General features: G+C 44.1%; 2 protein-coding genes across 2 annotated transcripts in view; one reads left to right on the top strand and one right to left on the bottom strand.

Annotated features, from left to right (window-relative positions):
• DNAH1 (dynein axonemal heavy chain 1) overlaps positions 1-5,529 on the top strand; it is a 114,556-nt gene extending 109,027 nt beyond the window's left edge. The window contains exons 73-79 of the mRNA XM_081185195.1: positions 385-561; positions 987-1,157; positions 1,885-2,015; positions 2,573-2,717; positions 3,060-3,266; positions 3,659-3,893; positions 4,496-5,529. Coding sequence (XP_081041321.1) covers positions 385-561; positions 987-1,157; positions 1,885-2,015; positions 2,573-2,717; positions 3,060-3,266; positions 3,659-3,893; positions 4,496-4,617 — 1,188 coding nt within the window. The 3' untranslated portion in view covers positions 4,618-5,529. The remainder of the gene's footprint in view (positions 1-384; positions 562-986; positions 1,158-1,884; positions 2,016-2,572; positions 2,718-3,059; positions 3,267-3,658; positions 3,894-4,495) is intronic.
• BAP1 (BRCA1 associated deubiquitinase 1) lies at positions 4,963-22,472 on the bottom strand. The gene is made up of 17 exons (XM_081185176.1): positions 22,284-22,472; positions 19,968-19,997; positions 19,717-19,771; positions 18,821-18,953; positions 17,472-17,591; positions 16,652-16,713; positions 16,426-16,568; positions 15,226-15,304; positions 14,569-14,692; positions 13,571-13,718; positions 12,750-12,934; positions 11,886-12,019; positions 10,745-11,217; positions 9,251-9,411; positions 8,560-8,652; positions 8,020-8,092; positions 4,963-7,512 (listed from the first exon to the last, which is right to left on the bottom strand). Exons 1-17 carry the CDS (start codon positions 22,318-22,320, stop codon positions 7,379-7,381), a joined length of 2,184 nt encoding a protein of 727 aa, XP_081041302.1. The 5' UTR covers positions 22,321-22,472; the 3' UTR covers positions 4,963-7,378.
• Positions 22,473-22,914: the final 442 nt, after the last annotated feature.

Genomic DNA, 22,914 nt, shown 5'->3' on the forward strand with positions numbered 1-22,914 from the left:
CATCTGACTGGGTTGCCCCAGCCACTTTGGGCAGCTTCCAAGAAATTAAAACATCAGACACCATGTGTTTGGAGTAGTTGAGGGAAGCCAATCCAAGCTTGTACTTGTTTTAATGCTGTAGCTGAACCAGCCAGAGAAAAAAGTTCTTGATGTGTGTAAGTAGATGGTGGAGACTTGGATCCCTGTGCATGACAGAAGGCGCTTGCACTCATGCACAGCCAGGTGATCTCTTGCATGGGTGCTCTTTCCCTGGAGAGTGTTTCAGTTCTTCAAGGTGGCTTCTGGCATGGAAAAAAGAGGGCTGGCAAAGTGCCCCAAATTGCTCTCCTCTTGTACCCAAGCCACAGCCTCCTCTGCCATTTCTATGTCCTGGTCCTTTTGTAGGTTTTGAAGTACACAGCAGGTGAGATTAACTATGGAGGCCGGGTGACGGATGACTGGGACAGGCGCTGCATCATGAATATTTTGGAAGATTTCTACAACCCAGATGTTCTCAATCCAGAGTTTTCTTACTCAGAATCTGGTGTCTACAAACAGATTAGTACCACTTATGACCTTAATGTAAGTTGCATAAACTAGTAGGCAAACACACTGCACTATAGAAAGAATTAAACCTATACTAGTCTGAGTGTGTTGTTCTGTATGTGCCTGGTTGATTCAAAAGTGAACCACTTTTCTAAGAGTCTGTATCAGATTTGGGAAGATCTCTCACAGATGAGTCTGTTCCTGAAACAAAATGCATGATGCTGTCACAGGGGTTGTAACACTTCTTCCAAAATACAAATTTTGGTTGAAACCCTGAGTGACAGGTTAACCAGGCAAACACATAATAATTCATAAGCACAACTTGGTAGGTGAACAATCTTATTAGAATGTGTTCTTTTATAACTGTTGGAACCGTTTCTCCCTTTCTTTCAGTAGTTTACTTTTGGTCTGTCTTAAAGAAATTCCTCCTCATTGTTCTGCGTGTTGATTTCCCCCCATAGGGATACATCCAGTACATCAAGAGCCTTCCCCTCAATGACATGCCCGAGATATTTGGATTGCATGACAATGCTAACATCACCTTTGCTCAGAATGAGACTTTTGCACTCCTTGGGGCCATTATTCAACTTCAGCCAAAGACATCAACAGCAGGAGGGCGGAGCAGGGAAGAGGTCTGTAAGCCTGCTACCCTAATGGAATATGAACTTAGTGCATACCCCCACCCAGAAATACTCTTTAATAGAAAAAGCTGCCTGTATACCAAGAGGCAGAACAGAAATGGCTCAGAATGCCACAGTGGGCCCAGTTCAGCTCCCTGAGAATCTTCCCTTTCATTTTAAAACAAAAACATTTCTTGCCCTTAGGGCTGAGTAGATAACCTGAAAAGTGTTTGGGCAATGTCTCCTGAAGTCTCAGAAAGGAAGCAGAATAAGAGTTTTAGGAGGCAATGAGAGCTCTTGGCCATGGCTAAAAATCATGCAGAATGTTATGCAAATAAAAGAATAATCAGCAGCACTTAATGTGCATAATTTCTACAGATCACAGAATTCAGCACTTTTTTGTTCAGAATTTGAACTGCGAAGAGTCAGAATATTATTATTATTTAAATGAATAGCATTGTCCTCATTACAGAACTACTTTGCTGTGTGAAGATCTCTTCCTGTCTTACAGTAGACATCTCAAGGGAGCAAAGGCACCCACCTTAAAGGTTAGGTGACCTTACAGCCTGGCTGCAGTATAAATTGCATATGTAATGTGAGAGCAGAAACAAATTACAGAGTAGAAACAATTTAATTTTCATCTTAGACACGAGTCTTCTCTCACCCAGTTTAAATAAGCTGCTCTGAAGGTCTCCACCCACAAACTGTTCCTTCCACGTCTTTTCCATACATTTTCTAGATTGTGGAGGAGACTTCAAAAGATATATTGGAGAAAGTGCCTCAGCCCATTGACTTGCAGAGAGTAATGCTGAGATATCCTGTACTGTATGAGGAGTCCATGAACACGGTTTTGGCACAGGAAGTGATCAGGTATAAGTCTTACTTTAACCCAGCTCTTTGCAGGACTCCTCTGCAGGTGCATCTCAGAGTTTACAGTTTAGTAAACTGAAACTAGTAGAGGAGCAACTGCTAGGGAGAGCAAGTGGGTACAATAGATCTGCAGGCAGGTAAATGAGGCAGGAGCTGCCTTTCTCCACCTATTTGGGCATTTGAGGACAAACCCCATTTACATTACCCTCACAGCACATAAATTTGTGTTTCAGCTTAAGGTTATGAAAACTGAACTGTTTATAACTTTTCTGACATTGAAATGTGGAAAGAAACAAATACCCCCTCCCCATCCCAGAATTCATATTTCAGACATATTAATATCTAGTTACGCTGGAAATGAATTTAAACAGCCTTTACAGAGCTGCATATGATATAATGTTGAGAATTTTGTTGAAAACCAGCATATAACTTAAACATGATATCCCCAAGTTTACACAATAGTGCAGTCATATATGCTCACAGAAGTTATTAAAATCACAGCATTGGATTAGTTTGCCTTTTTTTAAAACAAGAATACCTGCCTTGATTTTGCACAGATACAATCGTCTGCTGGCAGTCATTGCAGCGAGTTTAAAAGATCTGCTGAAAGCTCTCAAAGGCCTAGTGGTGATGTCATCCCAGCTGGAACTGATGTCCATCAGTTTATACAACAATATTGTCCCGGAGATGTGGAATAGTAAGGTACTTCTGAGTGCTATGCAGAGTTTTTGGTAGTTGCAGCAGTGCAGCAGGTTGTTTTGCAAAATGGGAGAAACACCTCTATACTACTAAGCTGCTATGACTGGTCAGTTTTTCATAAGGAACGTCAAGCCAGACTGAAACTTCACAGATGTACAGATGAAGCCAAACCTTAAAAAACACTTTTTCTTGCTTACATTGTAGAAATTTAGCACCATAGATTACTGGCTGACCAAGTACAGTTAATTTTAATTTGCATTTAAAATGTTTGCCTCATAGCAGTTCAAAGGACTGGGACTTACAGCTGCTTAACAGCTCTTTCTTCCAATGCCATTCTTCCCACAGGCCTATCCCTCCTTGAAGCCCTTGGCCTCCTGGGTGAACGACCTGCTGCTGCGCATTGACTTCTTGCAGAGGTGGATTGAAAAAGGGATCCCACCTGTGTTCTGGATAAGCGGCTTCTTCTTCCCACAGGCTTTTCTAACAGGGACACTGCAGAACTTTGCCAGAAAGTCTATCATATCCATAGACACCATCTCTTTTGACTTCAAGGTCAGTGGATCATGTTGTATCAAAAGCTCAGCAAGTGATGTTTTTTACCCTTTTACCTACTGAAAACCCAAGTGTCAGCTTTGCAAGTGAAAGGTACTTGTAATTCCTAATCCCCCATTACATTTAAACCACTACAGCAGTGGTTCCCAATTACCACAGAACACCCCTACTTTTTAAAATTTGGTAGTTTATGTTATGTGAGTGGTGCTACAGGTATCCCCAACTAGACACAATCATTCTGCTCAGATACAGACAAACTCCTTTGATATAATCCCACAGGCAGGCTTCTTTTTCTGTGGTTTCAAACTGGCACATTTCTTTTACCTGATTGATTGATTGATTGATTGATTGATTGATTGATGAAAACTTGCTTTCCCACCCTCTCAATTTAGGTGATGAGTCAGCCTGTGCAGGCACTAACTCAGCGACCTACTGAAGGATGTTACATCCATGGCTTGTTTCTGGAAGGGGCTCGCTGGGACCCCATGTTCTTTCAGCTTGCAGAGTCACGGCCAAAGGAGTTGTACACAGAAATGGCAGTCCTGTGGCTAGTTCCTGTGCCTAACCGCAAGCCTCCAACCAAAGGCATCTATCTGTGTCCCATCTACAAGACATTAACTCGTGCAGGTAAGCCTTTCAGGGGAAGGTTGGGTGAAGGATGCCAAAACTTGGAAAGGAACAGTATTAGAAATTCTTCTCATGAATCTAGCCTTTCTCAACTTTAGGTCCGCAGATGGTGTAGGACTACAACTCCTATCATCCCTAGCTTAGTAGTGGTCAGGGATGATGGGAGTTGTAGTTCAACAACATACTATCAACAGGGGAGACAGGTGCTTTCTCATGCTGAAAATCAGGTTAGAATTTTAGATATGTCCCTTTGCATCTTGGACTACTTTTAGCAAGATAAAAAGCTTCCCCCATCTCTCAAACAATCTGGGGATTACAAACAATCCCTTGTTACATGGTGTTTGCATAAACCTTTGCTAGGGAAGGGGAAGCAGAAGAAACAAGGAAGAAAGTGCTCTGCCCTCCAGCCATGATAATTTTTTTCAGCTACTTTTCCGTCTCCATAGATTTCTTTTGCAGAAATCATGCCAGTTTGAAAGACAAAAAAAACTCCTGTAGCAAATGTCATTTCAGCCGTAGGATCATCAGCCTGTAAGTGGTACAAAGATATTATCTTCTTCAGTATACTACAGCAGTCTAACACTGTTCATTTTCTTTGCTAGGGACACTGTCCACAACGGGCCATTCTACTAACTATGTGATTGCTGTAGAGATTCCAAGCAGTAAACCTCAGAGGCACTGGATTAAACGGGGTGTTGCCTTGATCTGTGCCTTAGATTTCTAAACACTGAAGGAATAGACTTGAGCAGCTTCCTGAAGCTTAGAGGAGAATGAAGTTATGCAGGTGCTCTATGCAACTAGACTTGTTCGATGAAGCCTCCTCTGCTGAAACAGAGCTGATCATAAGATTGTGATAATGCTATCATTTCATTAATTTAATCCTATAACATTAATAAAATATCAACTTTGGTTTCGCAGACAGCTGTGGCACTCCTAACTGGGATTTCCCTCATCCTGTAGACAAAGAGGACACAAGGGTGCAGTTGCTAAGATGTATAGTGACAAAAGCATTTCTGTTTTTGCAAGTATAGAGACAAAATTTAAGTTTTAAGGTCTGATCAGAGAAATCTTCAGATGGGTATACATTTTATTTTCTGACCCAGAACTGGTATTTACAGCACTTGAAACTGACAAAACAGAAGACAGTTGATTCTGTCAACATATAAAAAATAATAATTCTACAGTCAGCATCTGTACATATTTTCAGAGAAAGCAAATGCAGTTCTGCTGTCAGCTGCACTACCGTCTCAGGAATCACTGGGTGTCCTTTCACTCCTCAGCTTGTGGTCTTCCTTTGCTTTCCACTAATCATTTCTGGTAGTACAAAAGTAGACTCAACTATACATGTTCATGGAATGAGTTTCAGCAAAAGAGAAATTCTTCCAGAAATCCTATGATAGCCTATGACTACCAGCAAGCATAACCTACAGCAAACTTGCAGGTGGGTCCTGGTCTCTCTCCTCAATACGAACGCTGCTGCATTTACCATGTACAGTCAAACCTCGGTTGTCGAAAGTAATCCGTTCCGGAAGCCTGTTCGGCTTCTGAAATGTTCAACAACCGAGGCACGGCTTCCGATTGATTGCAGGAGCTTCCGGCACTCAAGCAGAAGCCGCGTTGGGACATTCAGCTTCTGGAGCATTTACTTCCGGGTTTTTGGCGTTCAGGAGCCAAATTGTTCAAAAACGAACTGAGGTTTGTACTGGATTTTCACAGGACGCAAGAGTAAATCAATGTACACAAGGAGGAGTAGACAAGAAGGTCTCAAGTCGGCTGTGGTGGCAGTAGAGCTGCCATGCTGATTATCCAGCTTGCCAATCTTTTACCGTTAAGCCTGTTGCTGCAGCAGAAGACTGGCAATGAGGTAGAACTGGGGGGGGGGGGGGATTGTACACCCTTGCTGGCAAGTAGCAGCAGCAGAGGGTGACTGAATATGCAGCTGTAGGGCTGCTGAGCAGTGTCCACAATCCCAGGTACACCTGCGCACTGATGATCCAGCTGCCTCTGCCTTCACCATCACCCACGCTAATGGCATAACTCCTCCCTCACTTGATCACTGCCACCCACTGCTGAGAAAACTACTACTTCTTGCCCTGTCTCACTTCTCACTATAAAAACATACAAGGAAAACCAATTATCCAACAGTAGCCCTTTCATCAACAGTCTGCTTCCTGTCTGTGCCTCAGAAGTGTTAACAACCCCCAAAAAGGGTCACTTCACATTCACTGGCAGCAGTGAAGGAGCTGCTTTCCTGGGGCTTCTTCCTTTATTTCACCTGCCACGTGCTTGGAGGAATCACACAGAGACCACTTTCATGATTCCTACCCACCTGATTTTTTTGGGTGGTCTAACAGTTCCAGAGAGCAGAGAGAGAACAGAACAAATACCTATGTTACTTCTAGCATATCATGACACTAATCCACCCATTTCAACTGTTTGTCTCAGCATTGTTTTAACTTCATAAAGGGTGGTTTTATGCAGCATAATCTGAGCAAAAGCCAAGGGACTTTCAAGGGGCACCTGAGGCTACAGTTTATCAACCCCCAAGTTCAGGAAGGGGGAAATAATCTTGTATGATCCTTCTGATCCTTTTCTGTGCATGGCTAACAAACAGAAAAATATAACAGAAAGCAGCACACACTTCCAGGTATACACCCCTATAAATTGTAAGTCACACTGTGTCCTTACTTTGGGCACCCACCGCCCATTTCAGAAATTCCTCTCCCTTTTCCTGCAACAACTGAAGAAACCACCCAGAGAAACATTAACAGGACTGATACTGAACTGAAAGACCTTCTGCAAAGGAGGAGCAAAGAAGCCTGACCTTCAAGTGGAAAGCATCCCTTCCAATGCACATAACAGATTCCTGGAAAAAGGGTAGATGGCCACCTGTAGTCCACTACAATGATAATATGGCTCAGAAAATATATATATACATTTTAATACAGAAAATAGATAATAGCCTCCAGGAGAACACAGAGCCATCGGCAGTACATTGTTTCAGAAACAGTACATTGCCAATTCCTTTTTTGCTGGGAAAACTGAACCCAACACCACACCAACTCCTGCTGCAATGCCCTAGAAGGTGGCAGGAATTTGGTTTCTCCTTTTCCAATAATCTCCCTACAGAGCTTCTGAAAGATGCCATTGGCTACTGCAAGATATACTGCAGATGGATTTCGGACACTGAGTAGCAAATTCAAGTGCTGTGTTAAGTAGGACCCTCAAGTGGTCCTGGTCCTTGGGGTTTGGAGAAAAGTTACACTGGAATGCCCACATAGTCCACCACCATTAGAGGAACATCTACAGCCCATTTGAATGCAGGTGGATTTGCATGTAACATTACACTAACACTGATTATTTGAACAGAGATGTTCAGTGCAAAGCCCATCTCCTGGGCACTGCCCAGCTGGTAGAGCCTGAAATGTGCACCAGATGACCAAAGTGACAAGCAGTGAACACAACGTACTGTCCAAAGGCCGGTGCTACTGACGCTTGGCTTTATACGGCCGGGAACGTTTCCGCCGGTCAGGCTTCCGCTGCTTGTGGAGACGCCCAATGCTGACCCCTTGCCGCCTACGCACAGAGATGTTCTGTTCAACAAGGCTAGCCAACATTCCTGCAGGAAGAGAGTTTGAAAGGTTAGCTAAAGAGAAACAATTGTTATGCAGTTAGGAATGTTCTTTCCTTTTCAGCCACTTCAAAACACAAATTCTAGGGAAATAGCTTTACTTGCCAAACAAAAGTCTTGGGACCTTAAACCAAAGATTTATTGTAGCATAAAGGTTGTGTGAACTAAAGCTTCCATAGCCAGTCCTCTAAAGATTACAATATTCATCTTTAAGGTGCAATTTAAGACATACTGTCCTTCAAAGTAAACTACACAAGTCTTCAATTCTGTACCAGAGGGCAGGTTAGATAGTCAGGAGCATTATATGCATCACAAGTTCATGATCAGGAATTATTTAAAAAAGCATGCCAAAACATGGAAACTCTTCCAAGGTCCTCTTTTGTGGATGCTGCCTTCAAAGGGAGGAGATTTAAAATCAAAGCTGCAGTTTCCAAAATGCAAGTGAAGCCCAAAAGAACAGTCCCGGATGCCAGGACTGCTCAACAGGCATCTTACCTTCTTGTGCCAGCATGGAGATAAAGGTGCATATGAATTCATCATAATTGTGAGTTCTTCTCTGGTCATCAATCTAAGGGGAAGAGTCAGTAAGGTGGAAGAGAACTATCAGTTCAGCAGTTATAGTCGAAGCAGTCAAGAGAAAATGTTTGCCAGTGTTAACTTTTATGTGGCTGACTGGAAATATATAAGTGAATTAAGTCTACTGTATCTTATCCAAAATAAGCTTGGGAAATTATATCCAGTGGCACACCAGTGCCCACAAATGAAGAACGATGGCAAAACCCCATTTTCTCCAGTTTTTAGTAGATGTATAATAAGTAATAGATAATGAGATTTCCAGCTTCAGGCAAGAGGCACTGTGCAAATATTACTAACCCAGCCAAAAAAGCAGTAGCTTAGCATCATGAATGGTCTCCTGGTATGATGTCTTCTGATTTTGCTAGTCTGGAGACTTCTTTTCATATCAGAAACTGTGGTCATGGTGAAGGAAAGTCATCTCATGATTACCCCCCAAGATGAAACACCCTGCTAGAATACCTTGAACTTCTTCCTTTTCTCTACCTCCTCCTTTAAACAGGCTTCATAGTTAGCTATTTCAGCTTCCACACATTTCAGCAGTGCCAGCAGCTCCTGCCAGAGCCAAAACAGGGACAGTATGAACACACCCAATCCCCGACAGTGTTTCATCGACTTGCAAAGTCAGCAGAAAAAACAGCGCACCATCTAGAACAATCTCACATGAAGCACAAAGAACATCTCATAGCTTTGGTGCCAGACAAGGCCATTTTGTAACTCATAGAGTATGTAGTCCCAGGAGGGGGGATACTCGGTCCAGAAACCATATTAAGAGAGGCTGCAACGTTGGAAAGTGGTTCTACCTAACAGCAGCAAGGAAGAACCGGGGGGAAAACCACCAGCAGTAATGTAGGAAATTAACAAGCTGCAAGGTTTAGTGTTACACAGTCTCATAGACCTTGGACTGTCTGAAGCAGGCATCCCCAATTCTTCGGCCCTCCAGATGTTTTGGACTACAATTCCCATCATCCCTGACCACTGGTCCTGTTAGCTAGGGATCATGGGAATTGTAGGTCAAAACATCTGGAGGGCCGCAGGTTTTGGGTGCCTGGTCCGAAGCATAACTGTGAGGAACCGCAGCATCTTAAACTCATACTACCAACGAGCATCAGCTGTCTTGGGGAGGGAGGGAAGCAGGGGTAGAAATGCTTACTTTAGGAGAATACTTTTCCCCACAAGGAAGATCACCAGACCGACCAAGTCCAGGCTTCTCCTTGCTGTCATTTGCTTCACTTGAGTCTCTCTCTTCTAGTTTGACAGTGGACTGAAGCTCTTCACTGGATTTGCTAGAAGATGAGGAGTTTTTCCCACCATCTGGTATCAGTGGAGAAGAGAGCAAAAAGGAGGGATGCCTCAGGAGAGTTGGACTAGGTGACCCTTGGGGTCCCTTCCAACTCTACAATTCTAACACACAGGATGGATTCATCTTATTATTAAAACCATTGTATACCACTTTTCATTTCAAAGAAATACCAAAGTAGTTCACAAAATAAAACACAGCTGCATATAAGCACAACAAAACATCAGCATCAAATAAAGTAGCCAGAAATGCCAGGAAGTGATATTAACACTCAAGAAAATACACAAATCGTTTAAGTACTTCTGTAGTGTTTAAATACATGTTTTGAGCACAGGTCATACTCATATTCCTCCTTCCATAACTATCCCATACATAGTCCTAGGCCAGACTCCTGCTTTTAGTAGTCCAAGGTTGTAGTCACATCAAGTCAACACTGGGTCCTTCTATAGGGATTACTCATAAGCATATGCCTTGCTTCGACACAGTTCACACATGCTTTGGGAGGAGAGAAGTTGTGAAGATTATCTGATAGTACTTTGGCTCTGCTTCCAGAATCAGCAATGAGCCAGACTCTTAATGATGGGAAAAGGAACTCTAGAAAAAAGGAAGAGCAGACCTTTGCTGTAATGCTCTCACTAACAAACTGCAGAAGTTAGGAGAACCTCCACAATATATGCCATATTCATAATCATTGCCCACCAAACCGCAGGTTCATCCCTGCACACACAAAAATCTTTTAAAGATGCCTAGCAAAAAAAACACCTGGGCCTCTCAGGATTGTAACCTGGCAGGTTTCAATCCTAAGATTACCTCTAAATGCTGTTTTCATAAACATCATCCCTTTAAAAAACAGGAAAAATTAAGTGAGCCCTTTAACTTTTCTAAACGAAACCTGTCCTTACAGTTTCTCCTTCTGAAGTTTGGCAGGATTCATCTCCTTAGAAGAGACTATCATGCCTGCAAATTTCATCCAATTCTGCCCAAAAATTAGCACATACATAGATGGTTCCTCTTGGGGTGGGGGGTGGGGGTGGATTTAAACTTTAAATGTGCCTAGCATGAAAACTCACTGTCCTATGTTTCTATAAGATGGAAAACTTCCAAAACAGGATTTGAACCCAGAACTGAAATGGATAGCCTCCAAATCACTCTCAACTGAACTGGGTTTTGAACTTAATCAGGATCAGCACACCCCTACCAAACAGCTTTTTGTTCTATTCTTATGCCTTCAGTATCTAACTGGAAACCACTGGTCATTCTCTCACTGCTCATCTTAAGAGTCAGAACCGTCTGCTCCAGGAGTAGTTACAGGAGTACAGGGGCTACAGCTCTTCCACCGAATCTTACCTGTTATAGTAAGTGGGCAGAAAACCCCATCCTCTGTGAGGTGCAGCAAGCCTGTGCTGATGATAGGCCCCAAATCCCTCACAGCTCGATTGTAGCGTATGCAGTCCACACGCAGAAGGCTATCCTCCTCCCCAAACAGCACCTTGGAGATGTGAGAGGTGACAGGGCTGGAGGGACGAGTGGGGTTGGCTGAGCGGATGGGGGAGCGGAGTGGGGAATTGAAGGCACTCCCAATCTCTGAGGCAGTGTCCGTACTCTCATTGCTGGGTGTAGGAGATGGCTGGGAATGGGCAACAGCAGCAACAGCAGTGCCTCCACTGCTGGTCTTGATTGACAGGGGGATGGAGAGATCCTTCTGGGTTTCCTTGAGCTTCTCAGTTAGGACATTAATAGTGTTGGGCTGCAGCATGGAGAGCTGGCCATCTGCACTCCCCACCAGGGGCTCCTGCTTCACTGGGCCCTTCCGCTTGAATCTGTTCAAGATTGGGGAACAAGAGAGGAAGATCAATTGAAGATGATCGAAGGGCAATAGGAGCAGCAAAGATCAGGCATAACAGGTCTGGTGGAAACAATCAAAACATCACAGTATTCCATTTGATTGTTGTTAGCCGCCCTGAGCCCGACTTCGGCTGGGGAGGGCGGGATATAAATAAAATTTATTATTATTATTATTATACTCACATTCAGTAATATACAATTAAAAAATGCAGAACACCAGGAGTCTCTACTGTAAAGGATTTGCTTGTTTGTTTAAACCAGTGTTTCCCAAACTTGTGTCTCTAGCTGTTTTTGGACTACAATTCCTATCATCCTTGCTCACTGGTCCTACTAGCTATGATGGGAGTTGTAATCCAAAACCAGCTAGAGACCCAAGTTTGGGAAACCCTAGTTTAAACAGCTTGTATCCCACTTTTCACCAGGTAGATCTCAAATCAGCTTACAACAATAGAATACACAAATTTTAAAACAATTAAACCTCTGAAATTTAAAATCTCATTTCACAAGGGAGTGAGGCTTCAAATCAAAAAATATAGCAACTGTAAATGCTGGTTTTTAAAAATAATCACTGACTTGCATTGAAAAGCTCCCACCCTCTATTCTATGCCTATAGAGGAGCAAAGGGAGAATGAATCACCATTACCTCATGGCAGGATTGGCATTGCAAACTTCCTCCTCCTCCTCCTCATCGTAGTCATCCTCCTCATCCGAGTACTGCTGGTGCTGCCGTACTGGGACCCGGTTCCGGCCCACTCCTGCTGCAAGGTCCTCTTCCTCCTGCATTGCATATCAGAATACACCTTAGGAATGCAATCTGGGAGGATCTACTGCCCTCAAAAGCCCCTCATTTAACTAACAGTCCTTCGCAAAGAAATATCCCAGGCATCATCCGAGCCCTGAGAAACCAACTTTCTAAGCCCATGTCTGTAGTGCCAAATCTCCCATTAAAATAACTCATAAACAGCAAAAAAAATGTGATCTTGCCGAAAAAGCTCAACAACAGAAAAAGCTTAACAAACTTTCTGTCTGGGTTTTCACTGTTTGAAATATGGGAACCCTAGATCAGATCAATGGCCCATCCTGTTCTCCCAGTGACCAACTGGATGCTCTTGGAAAGCAGGATAGGAGCTATCATGTCCCACTTGCACTTCCCAGCAACTGATATTCGGAGACAGAGATGGCTATTCTGACAGAACACAGCCATGGTGCTTAGTAGCCACTGACAGCCATTTATTCACAACATAGGAATGTTCCTACTTCATACCCACTAATGGACAAGCTAAGAGAGTCAGAGGAACTTCAGTGGAACAACCTATAAAGCAATGGCAGACACCTATGTAGGAAAGCTTTTAAAAAAAATAAATACCAAAGGCAAATTCTCATGTTAAAGATTTGTTTCTTTTTGGCATGTGAAAGAAAGATTGACAACAGTCACTGTCAACTGGAGATTCGTAAATCAGAAACTTGAATGAGATACTTGTGTTCAGCATAGCTGTCCTATACTTACTTGCATGGGTGACTTGGCATAGTTGTGGTTATCCAGGAAAGCTGGCAGTCTCTGCACGATAGGGCTAGGGTTGGCCAGTGCCCCATTGATGCTGCTCACAGGTAGCTTATTGCCCAGCTTGGATTTGCTTGGGGGGCTCTGGGTTGATGAAGGCTGATCCTGGCCTCCGGACTCCTCAGTGCTCTCTGGAAAGAACACCTCTCTTTTATTTTCCCATTTGAGAGCATTTACACTTGCTTACTGAGTAAATGCATACACCTCCATAGAGACATTTGCAGATGCACTGAGCAAGCACTCCTTTCCAGAACACCACACGCTTACCCCATATCCAACAAAGGCAAACAAAGACACTGAAATCTGATACAAATGCCTACAATTTGCAACCCTGTTTTTGCACTAAGGGACGGGCTAAAACAGGCATGGCCAAACTTGGCCCTCCAGATGTTTTGGGACTACAACTCCCATCATCCCTAGCTAACAGGACCAGTGGTCAGGGATGATAGGAATTGTAGTCCCAAAACAGCTGGACGGCCACGTTTGTCCATCACTGGGCTAAAGTATTATTTATTTATTTTGTTAAAGTAGTAAAATCAGGCCCTCAGCGGCTTTCACATAGTAAGTGGATCCTTAATAAGCAAAGTTTATTTTATTACATTTCTACCAAACCCTTCCTCCCAAAGGAGCACAGGGTGGCAAACATCAGAATGATAAAACACATACACATACACTTACAAACAGTAAAAACATCTAAAACATATCCCATTCTGAGCATGGTTCTTTGTTCTCCGCACTCCACAGCCCCCTTCTACATTTCCCCATACCTGCTTGTGAGCTCTCGGGGACCAGCTGCGCTCGCCCCAGTGGCAGGGCGGTGGGGGGCTTGCTGTTTGCTGACTTTGGCTCTTCCGAAGCCTGGGCCTCCAGGAATTTCTGGGTGTGGACCAGCTCTGGTTGCGTCACACGGATTAGCTAGTGAGGAAAAAATATAGATAGAACAAAGAAATTGACAAAAAGGAAAAACCCACAGACATAGAAGGAAAGCAATGAAGTCAGTTCCCAATTAACATGCTTCCTTAATGAAAAGGCCAGCCAGGAGTGGGGAGGAGGAGGAGAACCATGTAACCTCTTGCGCTATTTATTTATTTCTGCTATTACTGAATTATATGGGGCTGCTGCCACTGCTCACTCTGATCACCAACCCCTCAACCACCACCCTTTCTCCCCCACCTGACCAAACACCCCACTCCCTCTCCACAGCCCCCCTTCCCTCACAGCTCATTAAAGGTTTAATGGAGGGAAGGGCGCTTCAGAAAGTGATTTGCCAAACCACTCTCTGAAGTGCTTCCCAACCTCCTTTAAACACCACTTCGGCAAAGGGGGAGGGAAACAGTGAGAGAAACAGCTCTCTGAGCCTTCCCCACATTAAACATTGCTCCTTCCTTAGCAGCTCACATAGGCTGCGCAGCAACTTACTTGCTCAGCTGCCTGCTGCACTCTTGTACGTAATACAAGCCGTAATAGAGTGTGACACTTTCAAACATGTAGTACAGAAAGACTTTGGTTCAAGCAATGATTTAGAAACGATTCATTTTGGTTCCCACCCCAGGCTCAGAGGCCAGCCCACAGAGGGCCTTCCCTGAATTCTATACATACAGAAATCATCTTCCAGTGTTTCTAAATTGAGGGAAAGTGGGTGAAAAATGTATACAATCTGCAGCCCCAGCAATGGTTCAACAACATCAGTCTTGTACACAGACATACAGATAGCCAGATGCAGTCAATAGAAGAGATTCAATTACTAGGCTCATCCCAAACTTACCTGCTGCAAAGCCTCTAATACAGTTTGCCGGTTCATCTTCAAGATATGCAGCTTGGATTCATACTTCATCCTCCTGTCAGGCACAACTGCCATCAAGTTAAAGCGGATGTCATGATATGGCTCCCTGCAGGAAGACAGCATCAAGTGCTAAGCGCCCCAATTCAAAGTACAGGGTGAGTCTTTTAAAAGAGGCCCCATGGAACATGTGTACTCTGTATCCACAGGGCCTCTTTTAAAGGACTCATCCTGTATTTGCAGCGGTATATTTCCCTCTGTCACCACAATGCTAACATCACAGTGTATGGCACTGAACGGACAAAACTACTGGAGTGCAGGTGCAACATGTCTTAGGACCAGAAGACGGCCTTCCAGAGAAAGCTGAACCAAAGCAAGATCTACAGAACATGAGATCCCAGGGAGAAAGACTTGTCTCCTCTGAAGCACACCCTCCTAAGTTATCGCAGGATCCTAACTAAACATGACAGCTATGCAACATCCCAAGTAACAGAGGCACTATGCCTCTGAATGATGTTCACTTAGACTCATGAGCAGGAGACTGCTAATGCGCACATGTCATGCTCGTGGGCTTCTCATAGGCATCTGGCTGGCCACCATAAGAACAAGGTCTTCCTATGCTATGGCACTTTGATCATTTACCCTGCTGTGGCAAGTCCAATTCTCTCCATGATCACTCTTCGAGCTTTGTCTGTCCATTCCTCCTCTTCTGCCCACGGACCTGAAAAAGCAATAAGAAGGTAAATGTAGAAACAAAGAAAGAAAAAGTCCCTGCTAACAGATTAAATGAGCTTGAAATGTATACGCAACAGGGAGTGTAAAGGTAGTTCGGTTAAGGTAAATAAATCCATCGCAAGACCTATCACGTACAACAACCCTTGGGAACGAGCTCACCTGAGCTTCCCATGTGGCTGGCTAGATTCTGATCCATTCATGCTACCTGCAAAGTCAACTTATAAAATAAATGTAAATTGTTCCCCTTTAAGATGTTTGTTTCAGCCTAACCCTGAGACCCAGAATAGGTTATCAAATCTAAAGAAAATAGAAACGCAGAAACATTCAGATTAAAAAAAAAACCCACTCCTTCCCACTGTATCCAGGTGCTTTCTGATGCTGTTCTCTTACTCAACCATTTGCAGAGGTTACCAGAATAAGGCATTTCCGCCCATTCTCTCCTCACACCCACAAGGTGTAACAAAATATACCCAGAAATCCTTAGATATGATGTTGCCTCCAGTCATGATTCAGTCCCACTCTTTAATGAGTTCCCCAAGGTACATCTATTTCCTAGACCTTTGCTAATTCATAGATTTTACTTTTCCTCCGACCTCTTCCCTTGCCCACTTTCTTTTCTTTTTCAACATGTACCCGTCTACGTAGATAAGTTTGCAGACAGTTCTGCTATCGTTTATTTTACTTACTGCAACTATTTAATGTATTTCTTTCCTGCCTCACCAGAAGAATTTGCAGAATAATAATACAACAAATATAAAATATACCAAAAACATCTGAAAAGAGCAACTGCAAGCAAATGAACAGTAGGACTAAAACTGCAAACACAGCCTCCCTCCTGCAATTTCTGCAGCCAAGCTGGTGCCGAATGTATTGCTCTGTTTTCCTTTGGACCACATCAGCAAAGCCGAGAGGGGTGTTCTTGTCCTCTGGGCAGCCCAGGACTTCCATGCACAATTCCCAGGCATACAACTCAGAGATGCACCCTATTGTCTCTCGAGACATATGGGTGCTGACAACAATATTTTTGATGTCTCCAAATATCTTGCAGCCAGACCAACATTTTTAGTTTTTCAGATAAGCTAAGGCACAGTAGGTGGAGTCCCTTACCATGGTCAATGGGATAAACCTTCAGGCCATCCAGCTCAAAGAGCCTCCCCTTAATGGGAACGTAGCTGACAAAGTGAAAAGCCTCCATGGTTCGCACCGCACTGATCCCATTCTGTTTCTCTGGCAAATGCCGGGGCTCTGGCCTACCAAAAAACCAACAGACAAGAAGTCAGAATAGATGTGGTCTATTTTTCAGCAAGCACTTTTGTGTTGTGACCCCACTTACCTAGCATGACTGTTGTGGGCCTTGGCCAGTTCTGGGGCATTTCCAATGGCATAGCCTTTGCTCTGTGGGGAGGAAACAGAGCAAAAAGATAAGATAGCTTCATTTTCACTAGAGCCCTTTATCAGGCAAGGAAGGCCCCCAAATGCCAATAACCACCTCACTTCCTGATTGAATTCAGAATGGCATAGCTTGGGCACCACTCCAGCTAGCCAGGAGGACTACTCTCTAAGTAAAAGCTAAGTAAAATTTACTTAGAAATAATCTGCATGAGTTTTGCGAGACGACTGCAACCACAGTTTGATCAGACAATATGGAGATAAATCATACTGGCTGGGAAAGAAGACACTACAAAGAAAGGATGTTTTATAAAAGCACTTGGGGAGATCAGAAGCTTACAGTGATTTCAGATTAAAAAAGGTAGAGGACCCCTGACAGTTAAGTCCAGTCGCGAACGACTCTGGGTTTGCGGCGCTCATCTCGCTTTATTGGTCGAGGGAGCTAACATTTGTCCGCAGACAGTTTTTCCGGGTCACGCGGCCAGCATGACTAAGCTGCTTCTGGCGAAACCAGAGCAGCGCACAGAAACACCATTTACCTTCCCGCCGGAGCGGTACCTATCTATCTACTTGCACTTTGACGTGCTTTCAAACTGCTAGGTTGGCAGGAGCTGGGACCGAGCAATGGGAGCTCACCCCATCGCAGGGATTCAAACAGCCGACCTTCCGATCGGCAAGCCCTAGGCTCAGTGGTTTAGACCACAGCACCACCCGCATCCCAATTTCAGATTATCCCACCCTAAATGCACCTTGCTGCATCATACCTCTGGACTAAACCCTTTTGTGAACTCCTTCATTCGGCTCAGAGTTGGCCCCAAGTCTACACTGCTGCAGTTCAGGAGGACACTCAACAACGCGTGTGTGGCACAAGAATTGGGGATCAGCTATAAAACATAATATTTACAAACATTTAGAAAAACAAAGCAATGAAACAGTCATCAACACTAAGCATAAATCTACCATTGTAGCTATTGATGCCTACAAGCTAAACATATGGTCCTCAATGCACGGTAATGGTTAAAGGTCGCAGTCAAAACTGGAAGGAATCAAAAGGCCATAGAATTCAACTCCCTGATGCAAGGCCACACACCTAAAAAGATCAACCTACACAGATCAGACCACATTAGTAACAATGGCACCCTTATTCAAGAGAAGTTTTGACGGAGAAAGTCACTGAAGTAAGCACACCAAGGTGCTAACAGGTAACACCCACTGTATTGACTTGTTTGTCCCCAGTTGTGTTAGATGGTGAGTGAGGTGTGTGCAAGACAGCTAAATCAGAAAGCTGTCATACCTTTGGACTAGTTCAACCCACAAGAAAACAGGAGCCTCCTAACAGATGTTTCATTTTCAGTATATTCTTCTGAATTATTTCCATCTTCAGCATAAATCATGCTGAAAGTATATATTACAAGCAGATCTGAACAGGCTAAGCTGAGAAAGAATGTGAGCTTTATAAAGGAAAACTTGAACAAGTTATAGAAATTTGACTTACGATATTCAATTGTACGATTTGGGGTTTTTTGTCTGCGAGTTTCAGATTTCAGTGAATACTTCAGGTAAGTAGCTAAGAAACCAGCAGATACACAAGGAGGGAAAGATACTGGCCTGGTTCTGTCATCACAACCTTAGTCTGATAAACTATGGGGATGTGTTGTCTGAAGCAGGCAACAGTGAAGGGCAGTTTTATGGAAATGGACAGACTAAATAAAGTAATAAGTTAAGTAACTGAAGGTAAGAAAGAAATTGTGATTATGGCAGGCTCTGGGAATTAATGAATGAATAACAACACAAGGGCTGGAGGGTGAAATTCCGTACTCTGAATACGAGGATGCTCTATTCTGTTACCAAGTTATGAAATAAGACTTGGAGCCTTCCACCATGGAAGGCCATATCCCTGATCTCAAATTGGCTGTGGTCAACTGTGGTCACTCAGTGATGAGGAGTTGACACTCTGCACATACTCAAAAGCAGTTTTCTTGAACAGTAATTCACATATTGCAGATCGGATCCTGGGGGTTTGTTTTCAGTGCCAAGTATTAGACTGGCTCACATTAAACCCTGTCTCTACCCAACTGGGGACATCCTTCTTTCTTCATCCATGTCAGCTCACCTGATGAGCAAAGAACATATTATTGACAATGTCATCATCAATCACTGATGTCTCATCTACCAGAGTTGAGACCTTCCGTCGCGATCGGCGCTCTTCAATCCATTTGAAAAGGAAGATGAACCCATAGACTGGCCTGAAGAAAAGAATGGAGACAGCAGGGCACCAATGAAGCTGCATCACTTTGGAAGCATTTCTTTCAACAGCTCTCTAGTCATTCACACATGTCAGCCTAAGAGCTTCAGTCATTTAAACAATAACTATAGCTGGTAAAATCAGTGGGGGGAGTAGACAAAGTCAACCATACCACATTACAAATTCCCATTATTGCATTATTCCTGACACTCCCAAATAGCGACAGCGACCAACGGAAATAGCTACAATCTACCATAGACCTTGGGTTGTATTCAGCTAACTTTTACTCCAAATTTAAATAACTGGACCTAAGTTAGTAATGGTCATTAATTTGAGTAGGTTTACTCTGAATGAAAGTTAGTTATCTACATTTAATTGTCTACGCTTTACTCACTATTTTTGTACTACTCTAAGCTACAGCAGTCTTGTATTTAAACACTAACCTGGTAGCCATAGCTGATCAGGAATGCTGCTATCTTCTAAGAAGGCTAGTAACTTGTATGTTCTTATGTACTACATTACAGAAGGTTTGGCAGGGGTGGGAAACTAGATCTATTTGGTGGGTCAAATCTTTATCTCCCCCACAGGCCACGTTTGAGAGGTGTGAGAGCAAAAGCACAGCCACCAAGCACTGTTTATCCACTGATTGCCAAGCCCTTTGCTAAGCACTTATGGCTGGGCCAGATCTTTACACAATGTGTTATTCACAAACATCAAAAGGATATTTTGCCTTTCTCAAATCAATATAATGATTACTAACTTACCCTTGGCATTTGCTCTGTAAATCATAGATTTCTTCAACTTGCACCCCCTTAACACCTACAAGAAGATATAGCAGGAGTCACCATGTGGGAAGGAGCAGTCAAGGAATATTAGCAAGGTGATATCCAATGTTAGTCATAGAGTAGTCCAAATGAAACAAAAGGAATTAACTCAATTCATTTATTTCAGTGAGGCTACTCTGAATATGACTAACATTCGGTATCATTCATAGACTACCAGTTGCCATACTCACCAAAATCCTCTACTAATAGAGTGAAGAGCCCTACAAAAGAATACAAGACAGAAAATTACTTACTGACCAATTCATGTATACTTCAGAAAGAAACTTTTAGCATTTATTTCACTATGAATGTTAAATGCAAAATCAAGACTAGAAATTATTTAGTCATACTACTGGGCACCTTCATAAAGAATTCAGATGTGTAATATTATTTTTCACTTTTATATTCCACCTTTTCACCAAAGCGTTCACACTGATGTGGATGGATGAGAGAACAAACCTGTGAAGGTTGGTGGGTAACTGGTGCAAGGTCACTTGTAGAGCTTTGCAGCATGAGTAAGGGTACAAACCCACTTCTCATCAGCACAGCACGGGTAAAGCACAGGGGCTGAGGGCCAGAGGGCTGGCTAGCTGGGGGACAATTTCTAAAGTAAGATTGGATTATATTCCGAGCCAATCTATTTCTTGTTGGTTTGGTTTTTAAAGTAACGCTGGTTAATTTTTGAGCCAATCTAACAAAAGCTAAACAGTGCAATAATTGAGACACATACTTAATATTTTTTCAGCTGTGGTGAAGTATACACTAGCTTGAAGAACAGACAGCATATACATGCTAATAATAAGTCTTTCCCCTGCAGAAGGCCTCAGCTGTTTTCTATAGAAAGCATCTATTGTTACAACAGTGTTAGCTGTTGTATTCTAGCATTCCACATTTCCAGAAAAATATGCTTCAACCTTACATGGTGCATCCTTCTAATTGGTTGGAATAAGGTACATTTTCAAGCCTTACTCTCACTGTTTGTTATTAAGTATTTAGACTTCTTTCACATGAATCTGAAAAGTAGAGTTGGATTTGTAGCAAGACAAAGACATGAGGGTTCTTTATTTAGAAATGTTTATAAAGCACTTAATATTTCAAAAATCTAAGTCATGTACCATCAACCAGCCTTTCTCAACCATGGGCCCCCATATATTGTTGGACTGTAACTATCATCATCCATAGCTAGCAGGACCAGGGGTCAGAGTTGATGGGAGTTGTAGTCCAACACCATCTAGTGACCCAAGGTTGAGGACAGCTGGCTGAAAGGTACCAAATACCATATTTTTCGCCCCATAAGACACACTTTTTCCCCTCCAAAAATGAAGGGGAAATCGGGGTGCGTCTTATGGGGTGAATGCCTGCAAGCCTCGCGCGCCCGGCAGGAGGTCCCACCGGGTGCGCGATGCTTGGGGAGGCAGCCTGTCACCCGAAGCACGGGGAGCCCTCGGGAGGGCTCCCCCTGCTTCGGGCGAGTGTCTGCAAGCCTCGCGCACCCGGCAGGAGGTCCCACCGGGTGCGCGAGGCTTGGGGCGGCAGCGGACTGCTTGCGCGCACGCAGAAGCTTGGGGCGCGCTGAGCTCAGCACGCCCCAAGCTCCTGGTGTAGCGCAGCGCACCTGGGGGGGAAATAAAATTTTTTCCCTTTATTTCCCCCCAAAAAATCTAGGTGCGTCTTATGGGCTGGTGCGTCTTATGGGGCGAAAAATACGGTATATAATTTAAAAAGAACAAAACCTATAAAACAGTAATGGAAAAGTGCATAAAATCAAATAAAAACAGAAATCCAAAGGGTTCAAGCTTGTAAAACAGGGTCCAATTTTATGGGTCAAGGAAAGCCTGGCCAAAAGGATAAGCTTTCACAGGTCATGTGAACCACATGGTGACTGCTGCTTCATGTATGGCAGAGGGAAGGGCATTCCACATTACAGGGGCAGTATAACAGCATAAAAACGTGTCCTGTCACAATGATGATAAAAGGGCTCCATTCAGCTGAAGGGCATACACATATGCAGACCAATATGAACCTGGTTTTGGACATCTCCAAAAATACCACCATCTCACATCCAATGTTATGGGATCTAACTTGTCTTCCTGCCCACTTATCTTGGGCAACCACAAGGCAACATATCATCAGGATATAAAGTCGCCTGCCATTGGGTGGCACAGCATAGACATTGCATGCCACAACTCCTCTCCAGCTTCCGATGAATCCCCTTAAAAGTTATAGATGCCCTATGGGCACTGCCACACATGGGGACAGCCCAATTCCACCGCCAACCTCTCTCCCGCTATCAATGCACTCCCCAAGAACAAGCTTTTAGCCACCACCCGCCTTAGCCAGGTATCCTAGCCCACCACCCTCCCGATTCCCAAGTGGAGGGGGGGAGAAGCAGCACATCTCCCTCCCCCCCCACCTCTTCATTGCCCCAGCCTCGCCCCCCGTTCCCCTCCCCGAGGCCTCCCCCTCACGACCCCCCCGGCGACCGCGGGGCTCCCATATTCACTCACCAGGGTCGCTCTCCAGCTCCAGCCAGCCCTTATTCATCTTCCCCCTGGGTCAGGCCCCGGCGCCATGACCGGCCCCAGGCCCTTCACAGACCCACCTACCCGCCCACCTCCAGCTTCGGCCACCCGCCACCGCCCGCCGTTTGAGAGGCTCCAATTTCACTCCGCCGCCGCCACCTACAACAACAGGACCCCCCACGCTCACGGCGCCGCCTCTTGAGCACGTCATCTCGGCGCGACTCGAGACGCACAGCGCCCGCCCCGACGTAGGAAGAGGGAAATGGAGCGCGGCGAAAGATAAGTCGCGACGCTGTAAGAAAAGTCCCGGGCGGAAAGGGTTGGGGGTTTCCGGTTTGGGCGGAGTTTTAAAGAGCTTTGAGCCTGCAGATGTGCTGGCGAATTCGGTTACAGTACATAAATAGTTGAGCGGGGGCGGGGGAGGACCGTCGCTACTGGTTTGATTTTGTTTTCGTATATATTTTGTGTTCTCGTTTTGTATTTCTGTGTTGTGAAGTTGCCCTGTGCTGTGATCTTCGGGCGAAGGGTGAGATACCAATCTAGCAATAGATAATAAATAAACTTTAAGCTGTTCTGAAGCGGGTGAGGATACGACTCTGGGAACCAACCCGCCACC

Source organism: Podarcis bocagei (genome assembly GCF_964188305.1).
Source record: "Podarcis bocagei genome assembly, chromosome: 2".
Taxonomy (NCBI): Eukaryota; Metazoa; Chordata; class Lepidosauria; order Squamata; family Lacertidae; genus Podarcis; species Podarcis bocagei.

Excerpts from the sequence above, each read along its gene's own strand:
- BAP1 (XM_081185176.1), bottom strand. The coding sequence starts at position 22,320 with ATGAATAAGGGCTGGCTGGAGCTGGAGAGCGACCCTG. Across the intron at positions 18,954-19,716 it reads TTACAGAGCAAATGCCAAGG|GCCAGTCTATGGGTTCATCT; the intron begins GTAAGTTAGTAA and ends TCTTTTCTTCAG. Across the intron at positions 12,020-12,749 it reads ATGCCAAGTCACCCATGCAA|GAGGAAGAGGACCTTGCAGC; the intron begins GTAAGTATAGGA and ends TATGCAATGCAG.